The following is a 14,848-nucleotide window of genomic DNA, read 5'->3' as shown; positions in this document are numbered from 1 at the left end:
CCTGATTAATAACGGTTTCAGTCTCTCAGCAAGTGTAGCAAAAGTGGTCAGCTGTGTTTTAGCCACACGCTTAAAAAACATAAAAGGTCTGTGTCTGCACAAGTATTTCCTTTAAGCTAAATACTGAGGCTTCAGACTGCTCTAAACACTCAATTTAATATTTAATTTCACATAAAATTAATATGGATTCGATTAAGAGTAAGAGTAAGAATTAAATGACCAAAGTTAGAGTTTTTTTCACAAAGAACACTCATGTGAAGCAAAGCTAACTGTCTCTTTGTCTCATACACACACAGACACACCAAGAAAAGGATTTCCACAGAAAGTTTGGCAGTTATTTAGAAAGTCCCGATTGTTTCTGGACACCATCTATGATAGCGAGCAGCTGATACATGTTATGTTTGGTCACACAGGAGGAGGAGACCCCAGAAATGTCATCAGAAGAGCTACTTTTTAATTTTCTGTAGTTACATTACAGAACTTGTACTAAAATTAAAGGATCTGTTTAACACAAGTTTCTGCTAGAGTGAAAAATATCTGTAGAAGGTGCTGGATCGTTTTCATTTAATATCTCAGTGAATTTAAATACGGTCTAAGATATTAGGATACTTAAACACACACGAATGGTGGTATATTTTAAATGTGTAACCAGTGTTGGGGAGTAACGGAATACATGTACCGCCGTTACGTATTTAAAATACAAAATATGAGTAACTGTATTCCGTTACAGTTACCGTTTAAAAGGTGGTATTTAGAATACAGTTACTTTGTTGAAATAAATGGATTACACGGCGGTACTTCCCTGTTTCATATTGTGGCGGGTCAGGACTGTTTGGGTTTTGTTTGACAGCTATGTTCTGTTGTTCCAGGTGGCAGCGTTACGGTTGCCATGGTTACAGGGTGACGCTCTCTCTCTGCGTGTTTCCTGGGTGAGAGAGGTCTTTTTGTTGTTGTTGTGCTAAGCTAATAGGCAGAATGCTACAGGTATAGCTCTAAAGAATGTAGCATCATAGGCAGTGTAGTCCGTGCTGCAGGGAGAATGGACTGCCATACTCGTTATGTGTCTGTGAGCGAGGGAGGGAGAAAAAGGAAAAGTACAAGCTGTCATCGAGCAAAAACGGGAGCTGGAAGCATGTAAATATAATAATAACCACTGCAGCCAAGAAGAGAGCCTGACGAGCCCAGTTGTAAGTAAGCTATTAAGACTCGACTGTACACCGTGTTCGTGTTTTCCTCCAAAAACAATAAGTTCTGTTGGAGCAGCCTTTCAACGCCTCTCTCTGTCTCTGCTAGCAAAGTTGACCCAGACAACAAAGTAAAGCTAGTTTTCAGCTACGAGCCGACACAGAACCCACCGTATTAGCCAGAGGTCCCTTTACTACGGTTCGGAGCCGCGGACCTTCAGTAACAGTAATAAATCACAGCAATAGTACATTCATGTAGTTGTAAACAGCATGATAATATATTAAGTAATCCAAAGTATTTAGAATACGTTACTCTCATTGAGTAACGTAACGGAATACATTACAGAATACATTTTGGGGCATGTATTCTGTAATCTGTAATGGAATACATTTTAAAAGTAACCTTCCCAACATTGTGTGTAACACTGACATTTATCATGTTCGTTTTCGCACTGTCTTTATTTCATTATCAGTCTGTTTTACTTCACTTTAGCAACGTTTTTCTCCTTTAAACATAAACCCAAATCTTTGCCTCCTCACTAAATAAAGCATAATAAACTGTTTTTGTTTTACTGTATGAAACAAAGCACATCCTTAATAAACAAACTAGCCTCACTCAGATTTGGAAAAGGACCGTAACCTGGTCAGGGAGGGGGGGTTCAGGATAATTAAATCAATGCTATTTAATCATTAAATAGTAACTAAGAGAATCAGTCAGATCCAGCAGCAGGTGGTGACAATCACACAGGTGCGTGGGCCAAGAGCAAGAGCCTGTAACGAGCTCCGCCCAGGCAGACAGGAGCGAGAGAGAGAGAAAAACCTGTCGCCAGCTTGAGCCAGCCAGAGAGACACGGGGACCAGTGACAAGCAAACTTTGGGGAATTTTCAAAGAGCACTGAAGTTTGTTGAAAAGATCAGACTACATTGAATTACACAGACACACACACATGAACATAAATTTACTTTGTCACTATTTACTAATCTATTTGTATATTTAACCACCGCTTAAAAGTGCTTTACTCCAAACATTGTGTTGCTCTTGGATAAGTAGATGGGTTCTTTGGCCAACTGAATGACCATGAACCTAAAAGTATTTCATGTATTTAATTGTAAACATTGTTTTGTCTTTGTTGCTGTTGTGTCATTTTTCCTTTCACATATTTTCCTATAAAAGCAACGCGGTGGTGATGTCAGGAGGATTGGTTATCCACAGGAACACCACACACTTGACCATCAGTTGATCAAAAGGAAGAAGACGTTCAGTGAACGCAAAGGTGTGCCAAAGACTCACAGGATTTATCTGTACAGTGAACTTGAGATGACCACCAACACTGGCATACACATTCACAGTGTGTATCAGTGTTGTTGTAGTGTGAAGATGTGGTTCAAGGGTCAATATTTACCAATAAACTTAATCAGTTTTAATCAAAGAATCGTGTTGTCATAAAACCTTGAGGCAGAGATATTTGTAAGGAGAAAGGATTTCTTCATGTTTTGAGGAAGTGCTGAAGACTGAAGTGACACAACTTCAACTTCATGAATGACACTGATTGATTTAATTTTGATACGATGTTGCATTTATTAATGATGCTGCTGCTCCTGTCTCTTCCATCAGGTGAAGAATGCTGCTCATGCTCGTCCGGCAGGTCCTGCTACTCCTGTCGCTTCTCCAGCCGCTCCTGCTCCTCCTTCAGTTCCTGGGAGCAGCGCACTCTCGCTAATGTGCGAAAGGGCGCTGCTCCCACATAAAATCCAGATGCATCAGATTACCCACTCTGAGCCCCTCCTGCACGTGCGCGAGAGGATGCCACACCCAGCCACCACTCAATCCGGACCACCTCTCGCACGCGCACAAGATTACGCCACCTAGAGCCCCTCCTGCAGCGCACAGGATTACACCACTTCCACGGCGCAAAAACACTTGTTTAGAAAAGTTCAACATTGACGTGGACACTGCATGTCCCCATAAAATTTCCCTTTAGCAATTGTCACATGCCAAGCGGTGCTTACCTTAGAAAATATATTTCCTATTTTCTCCACCGTAATCCAAAGTGCATGTACATTCTGTCAGAAATGTTAATGCTATACAACATTTTCATTCCTCTTTGTTAGATTTTAGCAGTTCCCCGTTGTGATGTTTGATTATTATATGTATAAAGAGATCTAATTTCGCTGGCAGGCAACTGCAATAAAGGCTTCAATCCATCAATCAATTAAAGAAAAAGAAAACTATATTTTATCACTTAATTTGCTTAAGTGATATCAGCTTTGCTGATATGGAAAGTGAAACTAGTTTTCTTCACCTGCGTTTGTGATGGACACTAAGAGCTCCCTTGAAGACATGATCTGCAGGCCTCACAGGCCCATTTCATGAGTTATTTGTTGGTCATAGGGCAGTTTTTGGGAGATACCCTCTTGGTGTCTGATTTGAGACTGTCTGTGTCTGATTGTTAGAGCTATATGTGCATTAGGAGGGGGTAATCAGGAGGGGCTGTTTAAATATAGATTACATCGATAAACTTGGAATATTTAAATGTTCAACTAGTATAAAACTAAGCAGGATAAGTCACAGTGCTGCATGCACATTTGTACCTTTTAAACTCTTTACAGTGAGTTTGTTTTTCCGAAAAGAATGCCTTCACGGAGATGATATCTACCTTCGAGCCTAGAAATACCACCCGTTTCTCCTAAATGCAAGCATACAGGAAGCATTCATGTCGGGAAATGTCAAAGAGTTTTACATGACAAGATTGATTTATGAAAGTGACAAGTACATGCATAATTATGCCGTCTGTCTTGTCAGAGTCAAATGTGGCGTAAAGACAAAAACATTCATAGTTTTCTTCATTATTCAGGATATATTACATCAGGCATTTCACTGACAGTTTGGTTCACGTAAAGTTCTCAACAGATCATCAAAAAGAGTATTATTAACTTTAATAACAAATGTTGAAGCAAAAATAATGTATTCTAGCATCCAGTTCACAACAACCTGTAACTCGCTACTGCAGGTGAGGGATTTCAATAAAACGGGTCGACTTACTGTGCAGGAAGTTTCAGTTTAAAAAACTGGTTTGGTCATGTCGTTACCTCTGTCATTAATTTCATTCTTCTACCGTGAGACTGGCTGCACATAAAGAAACAGCCTTTTGAGCTGTAGCTGTTTTCTGTAGCCTCCGTTCTCCGCTTCTTACTCTGTATTTCTGCTGCTGTCTTTCTACCACCCTGTTAGCATTTTAACCACTGTTATGTTGCTCTTATTTTCAGAAGTGACCATAATTGGATGAGAGGTGAGAGGATGTTCAGCTGAAGTGTTCAGATAAAACAGACAGCTTGAAGCTTTTGAGAACAATAAAAAATGAACAGGCAGACATGGAGATTTCTTGATTTATTATAGACTCACCAAGAAACAAGTTGTAAACTACATAAAAATAATAAAGCAAAAATATATCTAATGGCAAAACAAATGCATCAGAAAAGAAGAGAAGCTACTTCCATCCACTCACTTATTTACAGCGGGTAGCTCCACATATTTGGTTTGGCAGATTTTTGGCAGCAGATGCCGTATGTGACAAAGGGGTTTATAATCCTCCCAGGCTTTAACCCTTTAAGACCTACCATAGAACCAAGTCCGCCAGAGCTTATATTATATTTTTACATGCTGTGGAGCCATTTTTGGGAGCATTTCAAGTTGCTATACATCAATACAACCATTATAACCCAAATTTTAATAATATGTATGCATTAAGTGCATAGTGATTACATAAATTGCAAAAAAGTGCAATAAACTACAAAAAAATTGAAAATCATTTTTGTTTTTTTAACATATATTTCTAGTTAGAGAAATTTAAGAGGCTTATCCCTCAAAACTGTAAATACAAAAAAGTTGCACAAAATAGTTTCCCACCACAGGAAATTTATTTTGAGTGTCTTCATAGTTTTATTTTTGAAATACACCAATTTTTATACACTGCAGGAAAAACGAAAATAAATATTATAATGCAAATTTGCAAGAAAGCGGTATATGCATCAAAATAAACTATTTCCAGCAGTGCAATTTGAGTTCTAAGCATCCCAGAAACGACACAGAAAGTCTTAAAGTCTAAGATAACTTTTAAAAACACCAGTATAAGCTCATGAGGCCCTGATGGTAAAAAAAAAACAAAAAAAACCATTTCCGCGAAAATGACGTCACTTCCAGTTTTGGGCAGGTCATGGCGGACATACAAAAGTTCGCGCTGACGTCTATTCCAATGTAGGAAGTGTTATGAACAGCTGATCGGATCGGCAAAGCGTGTTTCTGGAATATTATGTTTTTGTTGCTGCAAGCGCTTTTTATGCAGTTTTTGCAAAGCTATATGTGGAAGGAAACTGTGACCGAGGACAAGCTGATGGCATAAGATGTAAGTACAACTCCTCCGGTTTCATATGCAAAAAAAATTATTGCGCTAGCTCACGTGGTTGCAGAGCTACCGGGATTTTAAAATAGTTACGCAAAACAGAGCGCTAGACCGGCTTTAAAGGGTAACGAGTCCTTTGCTTGTCTGGCAAACCAGCAAACTATCCTATGGAGCCACCAGATTAAATGCAACAGAAAAACAAACGCTACAAATGTAACAAACATTATTATCAAAAAGAAACTATTGTTAATAGTGAAAAATTTAAAACAAAGAGGGTAGGATGTCACCAGTTGGTGAAACCCAGTCACCAAGCATAACTATGCTACATGCCCTTCCAGGAGAGACTACAGAAGTGATTTTTTTTCCCAAAATCTAAGAAGATATTTTCCCCAAAAAGTCAGTAATCTTTGTTTATTATGTAGTTGCTACTAGTCTTCCTAAATATCTCAAAATACATCATAAAAATACACAAGGTCATATAAAATAATCGTATTAAGTTGTAACCATAGACTGTATATAAACGATGGATGTGGACATCATGATGTCAGCTAGAGCCTCAGTGGTTGTATTTGGGCTGCTTGTATATTTGTTTTTTGCAGTCAGATGTGACCACTGGATGATCCAGTGAATGAGAGGGTGGAGGGCACAATAATCACCTCATGCTAGCTAGCTTAATTAGCAAGCTGTGTCCAAAGAGCGTGCAGGTTTTCTGTCATATATCCTGTTCCAATGGTGGATGTTCATTTCAAACATGTCCAAACTTTCAAATGTTGATCTGGGTATGTACAAGTAATCCCTGTAAGTCCAAAGCTCAATTAAACACTCAGTTTCACACAGTTTTTTTCTATTCTTTGCTGCATAGGATACCAGTGAGAGAAAATAACCATAATATGTTCATGTCAGGCACAGAAGCCCCGGCTGCCAGCTACACAAACTTTGTGTTCACAAGGGCAGCCAACCAGGAAACGTGGTTGATGTGAAGATGAGCAAGATGGTCCTAAGTTGAGCCTGACTGCACTCTTGAAAGCAGTATCTTAACTGTATTCAATGTAAGCAAATTCCATTAGCAAAACTTTTGTCTTGTTTTAACGTAAAAAAGCATTCTTGACCACATAAGCTGACACAATGGGCGTGGTTTGGGCTGGAAGAGTGATTGGAGCAACAGTTCTGATGCCAGTGACTGACCCCTGAGAAATGGCTTGCATGACAGGTCTGGAGGCTATGTTGTTGGTGACGATAAAGCGGGATGTTGTAGTATTGTAGACAGGCTGTCTCACATAAGGTGTCGGCACCGACATAGGGGACATAACGTAGGTGACAGGCATGGCAGCTGTAGGGTTAGACATTGGTATGGATGAATATATAGGACCTGTAGGGCTAGAAATAGGTGTAGGAGGAAGCTGAGGATGTTGGGGGTGTGACACTGGAGCAGGCTGAAACATAGGAACTGTAGGACTTGACACTTGTGCAGGCTGAGGCATAGGAACTGTAGGACGTGACATCGGGGCAAAGGGAAGCATAGGAACTGAAGGACTTGACACTTGTGCAGGCTGAGGCATAGGAACTGTAGGACTTGACATCGGGGCAAAGGGAAGCATAGGAACTGTAGGACTTGACACTTGTGTAGGCTGAGGCATAGGAACTGTAGGACTTGACATCGGGGCAAAGGGAAGCATAGGAACTGTAGGACTTGACACTTGTGCAGGTTGAGGCATAGGAACTGTAGGACTTGACACTTGTGTAGGCTGAGGCATAGGAACTGTAGGACTTGACACTTGTGCAGGCTGAGGCATAGGAACTGTAGGACTTGACACTTGTGCAGGCTGATGCATAGGAACTGTAGGACTTGACATCGGGGCAACGGGAAGCATAGGAACTGAAGGACTTGACACTTGTGCAGGCTGAGGCATAGGAACTGTAGGACTTGACATCGGGGCAAAGGGAAGCATAGGAACTGAAGGACTTGACATCGGGGCAAAGGGAAGCATAGGAGCTGTAGGACTTGACACTTGTGCAGGCTGATGCATAGGAACTGTAGGACTTGACATCGGGGCAACGGGAAGCATACGAACTGTAGGACTTGACATCAGGGTAACGGGAAGCATACGAACTGTAGGACTTGACATCGGGGCAGGGGGAAACATAGGGGTTGTGAGACTAGTATTAGCCATCATACTGCAAACCTCTTCCTCAGTACTTTGTTTTGAAACGGCTTCATACACCTTTTGCAGCATAGTGCTGTGCTCAATCTGCAGAGCACCAGAAAGGACCTGGAAGTTCTCTGTGAGCCTTTGGTTCACCTCGCTGAACTTTTCTTCGATGCTACCAGACTTAAAGAAACCCTTAACAGCCTTGGTTTGAGAGAATTTTACCATCAGATTCTTGGCAGAGTTCAAGATGACGTGGAGTTCCCTCAGAGCTCCATCGACAGTATTAGAGATTTGGCTTGGATCCCTCTGTCTGATGTTTAAAACCAGTCCTTCAATAGCTTTGACTCTGTCTGCAATCCGACTGCAGTACTCCTTATTGGACTTCGTAGTGTCAACCATCTTTTTGATGGTTGTGATAAGCGTCAAGATACCGTCAACGTAGTCCATGATCAGCTGCAGAGAAAGTAAAACAGTTAACGTGATTGTAGTGGTGCTACGGTGAAGTAAACTCAAACAGACTGAGCTCAACTGAGCTGAACTTGAAATTTTCCAAAAGGATAAAGTTTGTATGTGCACACAACAAAAAGCGTTAAAATCTCATTTCAGCGCTCATGATAAACTGGGATGTGCCTATGTTAAGCCAATTAACGCCATAAACCTTCCAGTCAGACGTATTACGGTGTGTTCAGACTGAAAGTGACTGGAAGGATATGTTTTGTTTTTGCCACTGCAACCCTTTCCCCTTTCACCTTCTTGGAAAAATACAATGTTTGACTACAAAACCCTTTTTTTTTTTTTTAAAAAAAGATTTGATTTCTCTTCAAAGTTGTCTCCTTGTGCACCTCCTTAAAGTCAAAAATCTTTCATTTGGACGTATGAAGGTGTGTTCAGACTGAATGTGACAGCTTATATGCAAAGTAACTGGAAGGATATGCAACGTTTTCCACTTTTGTCTGGGATATCCCCCAAATTTCTTAGAAAAATACAATGTGTGGTCATGAAGTGGGAAACTGCCTATACAAACAAAAAATCCTACCTTTTTAAAATTTGATTTATCTTCAAGGTTGTCTCCTTGTGCACTTCTGCACTCCTTCTAGTCTGCTGTTTTTAGATCCCTCTGTAGAAGTCCAAGCCCAGAAACCTGGTGGATCATAAGAGGATAAAAGTTATTTATTTCCTAACCGCCCCGAGCTCATGAGCAAAGGCAAAGGTCTGAGTTGGTCAGAGATGGAAATACTTTATTTCCAGTTTCAACCACAGCAGTCTTTCATTTATTTATTTTATATGTGTGATATAGGCCACATCTATGTGGAGATGCCACTCATCCGCTGGACTTGTGGGCCAAAATCACATTTTGAGCCCGCCTTCAAGTTATGGGTTGGTTTTGGCTCAGGTGGTAGAGCAGATCAGCTACTGAACGGAAGGTTGGTGGTTCGATCTTTGTCTTCCCAGTCTGCATGTCAAGTATCCTTGGGCAAGATACTAACCCCAAATTGCCCTCCGATGCGTTCATCGGAGTGTGAATGTAGATTAGTTTGCACTTGTGTTTAGAAGTGCATGAATGGGTGAATGAGGCATGTTGTATAGAGTGCTTTGAGCACTCTGGGAGAGTAGAAAAGCGCTATATAAGAATCAGTCCATTTACCGTTCAAGCATTCTCTTTCTCTTTTCCTTTAAAACCAACAGTGGTCACTCCACCCTTCTACTATATTCTCGCTTTAATTATTATGAGGAACTGGTAAGTTATCCAAGGTATTCAAAGCTCAACCCTGAGTCTGGTTTTGGAGGCATTCCTGGCATCGTATTAATTCTCTTTTGGGTGTTCACATGTTTTCTTGTATTTGTTCTCGCGGTTACAACTTCGTTTGTACGCCTCCAATGTTTTTGCTTCCTTCGTCACTGTTCTTTATGATTGTCTGCAATGCTGTATACAGTCTTAACTCTTTCCTTGTCGGCTCTCAGTTCATCGGTTTGCTTTTTTACCCGTTTTGTTTTAGCCCTTTGTACTTTGTGCAACTCAGGTGTTTTCATATTAGCCATTGAAAGTTCACTTTTTGTTCTTTAAGCGCTTCTGTGTGCTGCATTTGCGCAAACTTTCTGCAAATACTCGACTGCCTTTCGAATACTTTTTAAAGTTCTCGTCTGGCAAATGTGTGTTGAATGTTTTTTTGTTCTCATCTCTTTAAAGAGATTTTTACCTTCCTGCGGTTGCTTCAGCAAAGTCAGATTATATATTTTTTTGTCATTCTTTGGAGCAAATTGAATTCAACAACTGATGGGATTTTTCCCATCTTATGAACAATCAGCATCACAAGCTTTGATCTCAGACACATCATTTAAGTAGTCTTCACCAGAATCGGCTCTTCGGTCTGTCTGTGAGGACTGCCTTTAAGATAAGGCGTTTTTTTTTAGCATGAAAACCACAACAGCCTCCTGTCAACAGCTTATTTTTCATACTGGGGATGAAACGGTTTTGTTTAGATTAAAAACAGACCCAAACCAGACCCCAAATTTTGAAAAAAGCTAAAACAATAAACCACAGTGTAAGACATCTTATTCCCACAACAACAGCGTGAGATGTCACAGGAAAATTGGGTGCAGTTTCAGTCGTAAATTATATTTTTTGCTTTCATTTCAGCAGATTACAGAAGTACGAAACGTTTACTTGCACATCCTTTCATAATTGACCAGCACAACTGTTCTTTGTCTTTAGAATTCAAACAGCACATCTAGAGCTAGAGAGAAATTTCCATCCTGTGCAACAGCATCCTGCATTCAAAAAAAGACTTCAAGGCTTAGTTCAAATGAAAAGTGAAACTATGTTGTGAAAAGTTTGCTGGCCTCATACTGTCAATACGTGATCCATTTTCTCCACTTCATGAGTGGACATAAAGAGAGAATTTGGTGGTAAAAACTGAATCAGTCCTTTAACAGTGTAGAAACTCTTCCCGTTTCTTTAAAAAATGCAAGCATTAAGAAAGCATTCATGGCAGGACATGATGAAGAGTTTTAAATTACAAGACTGCTTTTATTTTATTTTTTTAACGACAGCTACTCGATTATGCTATTTGCCTTGTCAGGGCCAAGACTGGTGTAAGAGTAAAAGGAATACATTAGCGATTATTGAAGCATTAAAGCTTCAAATCTGTAGAGGAAGATGACACAGTAAATAAAAATGTGAAGAATTTAATGGCAAGTTTTAGAAAATAGCATCTAGAATTGGGACTGTAAAGCTGTATCCACAGTCAGATAGTTTAAAACAGGGGTGTCACCTTCAGTTTCGCTGGGAAATGAGATTCTCATCGAGGTCCAGGGTTGTATGCTTTATTGAAATTAGGGATGCAACGATACCAATTTTTTCAAACCGATACGATACCGATACTTGGATCTGAGTACTTGCCGATACAGAGTACAAAAAACGATACTTCTACCACACACACACACACACACACACACACACACACACACACAAATACCATTAACTGGAAGACAGGTTTTATTATATTCCCTGCCGATAAAAAATAAAATCTTAATAAAAATGACCACAAAAAAATTTCAAGTGAAAAATAAGCACTTCTATTAAATTATTGCAGAGTCTCCACATTGTAATTTTACAAAATATCACTGAACTATTGGCACTGTCTCGAGCTTTCAGAATAATAAATAAACACTTCTGTTTGGAATAAAATAAATACAAATTAGGTTCGCGAATAAAATAAAAATTATTGCAGAGTGTCCATATTGTAAACAAACAAACAAAATAATTATTATTAAATAAATAATAAAATATAAAAAATTATAAAATAAATAATAAATAAAATAATAATTGGCCCCCTAGTGGCCAATCTAAAAAACTACAACAGAAATGACAAGCCACCCTCTGATTAATGAAATAAGTTGGTATCGGTTCATGGTATCAGTTAACTTTTACGAGTATGAGTACACACACATTTTACAGTATCGGCCCCGATACCCGATACCAGTATCAGTATTGGTGCATCCCTAATTGAACTGATTAAAAATGGACAAAATTAAAGTTACTTAAGGGCAGGATTTAGCTTCTTTAACAAAAATAAATACAATATAAGATCTAATGACATACAGGAGAAAATGAATACCATGCAGAAGATTAAAGATTGTGTTCGGTTCTTTACCGGTCAGTGCGTGTCATCAGCCTTCCTGCTCAGGTGTTGAGGAAAATGAAAGTCATTTTCATTCTTGCAGGTTTTAAAGTGATGTCTCAAACATTTCTGGCATCTGTGTTATGTCCGTCTACAGCGACAGACTTGACTGTAATAAACCTGTTTGTCCTGTAAAAACCAACATGTGTAAACTTGTGTTCAGCATTCACAGGTAACGTGAGCAACAGCACTACTGCAAATAAACACAACTTACCAAAGGAGCATGCAGTAAATAGGTTTTGCACTGACTATGAGGTTGAATGATCTGCATTTAAATAATCTCTGCTGGGAGGATGAATTTTATGTGTGCGAGCTGTTAAGTTTGGGAACAGCTGCCACAAACTGTATATAAAAGACAGATCATCATCTAGTGGTTTTAGACACTGTGTTAGCAGCCACCTTGTTGTTTTTTGAATTTGGATGGGGCCATATTTACTTGATGGGAGATCAAAAAGGTGCTCCATAAAGAAAGGAACAGAAGAAGATCTAGTATGACGCTAACATACTTCAGATATCCAAAATACCAAAGTGCATTACTGCATCACTCATCATGTTTTATGATGTATACACAGGGAGACTTCAAAACACGAGGAACAATGTAACACAGGACAAAGACACACACACACACACACACACACACAGGATAACAAGGGGAGAGGTAATGTGGAAACAACTGAGGACAGTTGGGAGGAATTACAGTTTTTTCTGAATGCTTAAGCACATTTTTTGTAACTATTGGCTATTTTTGCAAAACTCTACACACAAATAAGAAAACCTGTCACCCAATTATCAAAACATTGTAGTTCTCTTGCAAAAGCGAACACAGCTAGATTACAGTTTTTTTTTTTTTTTACAGCCGCTAGGACACATTTCTCAATACTTAGGTCACTTTTGCAAAACTCTTCACACAATTCTCCTAACTGACCTTCAGCTTGGCAAAGCAGTTCATTTCACATTCAAAATGCACTACAACTACCAAAACACTTTATTCAGGTCTCAAATAAACTCATTCTTCCAGAACACTAGCAAAGGTTGACAGCCGACAAACACACTTTGTCACCCACAAAACAATGACCTAAAAAACACTAACAACATGTAGCATTACACAGTGTTTTCTTGTGTAAAACAAGGACACATCTCTGTTTATAATTTCAATATATGTTACTGGAATGAATCACACATCATGCAGAATTCGTTAATATTTGTTTATGTATTTTTATTTTTTTGCACTAAGTAATCCCAAAATACAAGAATTTGTATGCACACCATCCACTGATACACATACAATAGTAATGCTAATCTACTCGGTCTTCTCCATTTGGCCACAGGTTCTCATCCACATCACATCTTATGTCATCTAGGGCAACACACCTAGGAAAGAATCTTCTGGCATGCCTGATCCATCCCTGGCAATCTTCTGCATCCAGCATTCATTGCATCCAGGAGGGACATTTGATCATGTGGATGATGGTCGTAAACCTTCCACCGCCATGAGGAAAAGAATTCCTCTATGGGGTTGAGGAATGGAGAGTAAGGTGGGAGGAAAAGAGACTCCATTCTGGGATGGGCTGCAAACCACTCGGTGACTGCACGGGAGTGATGAAATGCCACATTGTCCCATACAATTATAAATGTTGGCTGATTCCTTCTCTCCGCATCCCTTTCCTCACCTAGCACAACCCTTCCATAGAGATCATGCAGGAACGCAAGGAGCCGTTCAGTGTTGTATGGCCCAGTTAGTGGTCTGTGTAACAGCAGTCCATCAGTGGATATTGCTGCGCACATTGTGATGTTGGCACCCCTCTGGCCCGGGACATTCACTGTGGCTCTCTTCCCAATCACATTCCTCCCTCGTCGCCGTGCTTTGGCCAAGTTGAAACCTGCCTCATCCACAAAGATGAAAATGTGGTGTGTTTGCCTGCCTTCAATCTCCATGACTCTCTAACATAAATCCACAAGGCAACATAAGCTGTTACAGTAGTAAATTTGTAAAAATTGTCTTTGTGTGTGTTTGGTTTTGTTCAAAAACAGATCTGTATTTTATTGTGATCTTACCTGGACATACTGGTTCCTGAGTTGCTTGACATGTTCAGAGTTCCTCTCAAAAGGCACAGTGTACAACTGTTTCACCCTGACCTGATGTTTTTTCAGGACTCTAGAAATTGTTGTTATGCTTACACTGTGAATATTTGCGAAAGTAACGTTGTCTGCCAAGACTCTGTGTCTAATTTCAGTGAGTTTTATCCCATTGTTTCTGATGACCATATCAACAATGGCAGTTTTCTGCACATCAGTGAAAATCCGTCCTCTCCCTCCTGTGTGAGGTAACCGTTGAGTCCTAAGCAGAAATGCAACAACAATTACACAAAAGCTTATTTACTTCTGAAATGTGCAAATGCCCTTGCAGAATACAAGTTACCTGTTGGTTTGCCGGAAAACTCTAACAATAGATGCCACTGTAGAGCGTTGCATATTTGGCTGCACTCTCTGACCAGCCTCTCTCATTGAGTGACCATGATTTACTACATGATCAATTACAGTAGCTCTGATCTCATCTGAGACTACAGCTCTTGATCTTCCTCTTATTCTTCTTACACCACGCATACGTATTCCTCGCCCCCTCCCAGCCACTCTTCTTCCTCTTTCAGCCACTTCTCCATTTCTGGCTGGGTCCATGTTTACATCACAAAACAAACCTATTCAGCAGTTGTCTCCTTTTGTAATGAAATTGAAGGAGTAACACCTGTGTAGATGTTCGTCTACAATGAGAATCAGCTGTGGCTGGTTAAACTGCATTTTTAGATTTAAAATATGTTTCAATAAAATATTGCTGTTGAATTTGCTGTCTTATTCAGTTTTGCATTATGTTATTGTTTTGACCATAAGTTTAACAGTTTTGAAAACAGTATGTAAGTACATGCAAAATGTCCTGT

At 39.7% G+C, this 14,848-nt stretch overlaps 1 protein-coding gene across 2 annotated transcripts; it reads right to left on the bottom strand.

The window, feature by feature from the left end:
• Window positions 1-6,669: 6,669 nt before the first annotated feature.
• Window positions 6,670-8,181, bottom strand: LOC148102318 (uncharacterized). 2 transcript variants are annotated; one of them, XM_087844152.1, is made up of 2 exons: window positions 7,548-8,181; window positions 6,670-7,319 (listed from the first exon to the last, which is right to left on the bottom strand). In XM_087844152.1, the coding sequence occupies exons 1-2, from the start codon at window positions 8,179-8,181 to the stop codon at window positions 6,670-6,672; spliced, it is 1,284 nt and encodes a 427-aa protein (XP_087700278.1). The 2 variants fall into 2 exon arrangements, with proteins under 2 accessions (XP_087700278.1, XP_087700277.1); XM_087844151.1 differs by having other exon boundaries at window positions 6,670-8,181.
• Window positions 8,182-14,848: the final 6,667 nt, after the last annotated feature.

The sequence above is a fragment of the Neolamprologus brichardi genome, chromosome 7 (assembly GCF_056152115.1).
Source record: "Neolamprologus brichardi isolate AB-2024 chromosome 7, ASM5615211v1, whole genome shotgun sequence".
Classification (NCBI taxonomy): Eukaryota; Metazoa; Chordata; class Actinopteri; order Cichliformes; family Cichlidae; genus Neolamprologus; species Neolamprologus brichardi.
The sequence above is the reverse complement of the archived record's forward strand: the minus strand, read 5'-3'. Positions and strand labels throughout refer to the sequence as shown.

Excerpts from the sequence above, each read along its gene's own strand:
- LOC148102318 (XM_087844151.1), bottom strand. The coding sequence starts at position 8,181 with ATGGACTACGTTGACGGTATCTTGACGCTTATCACAACCATCAAAAAG.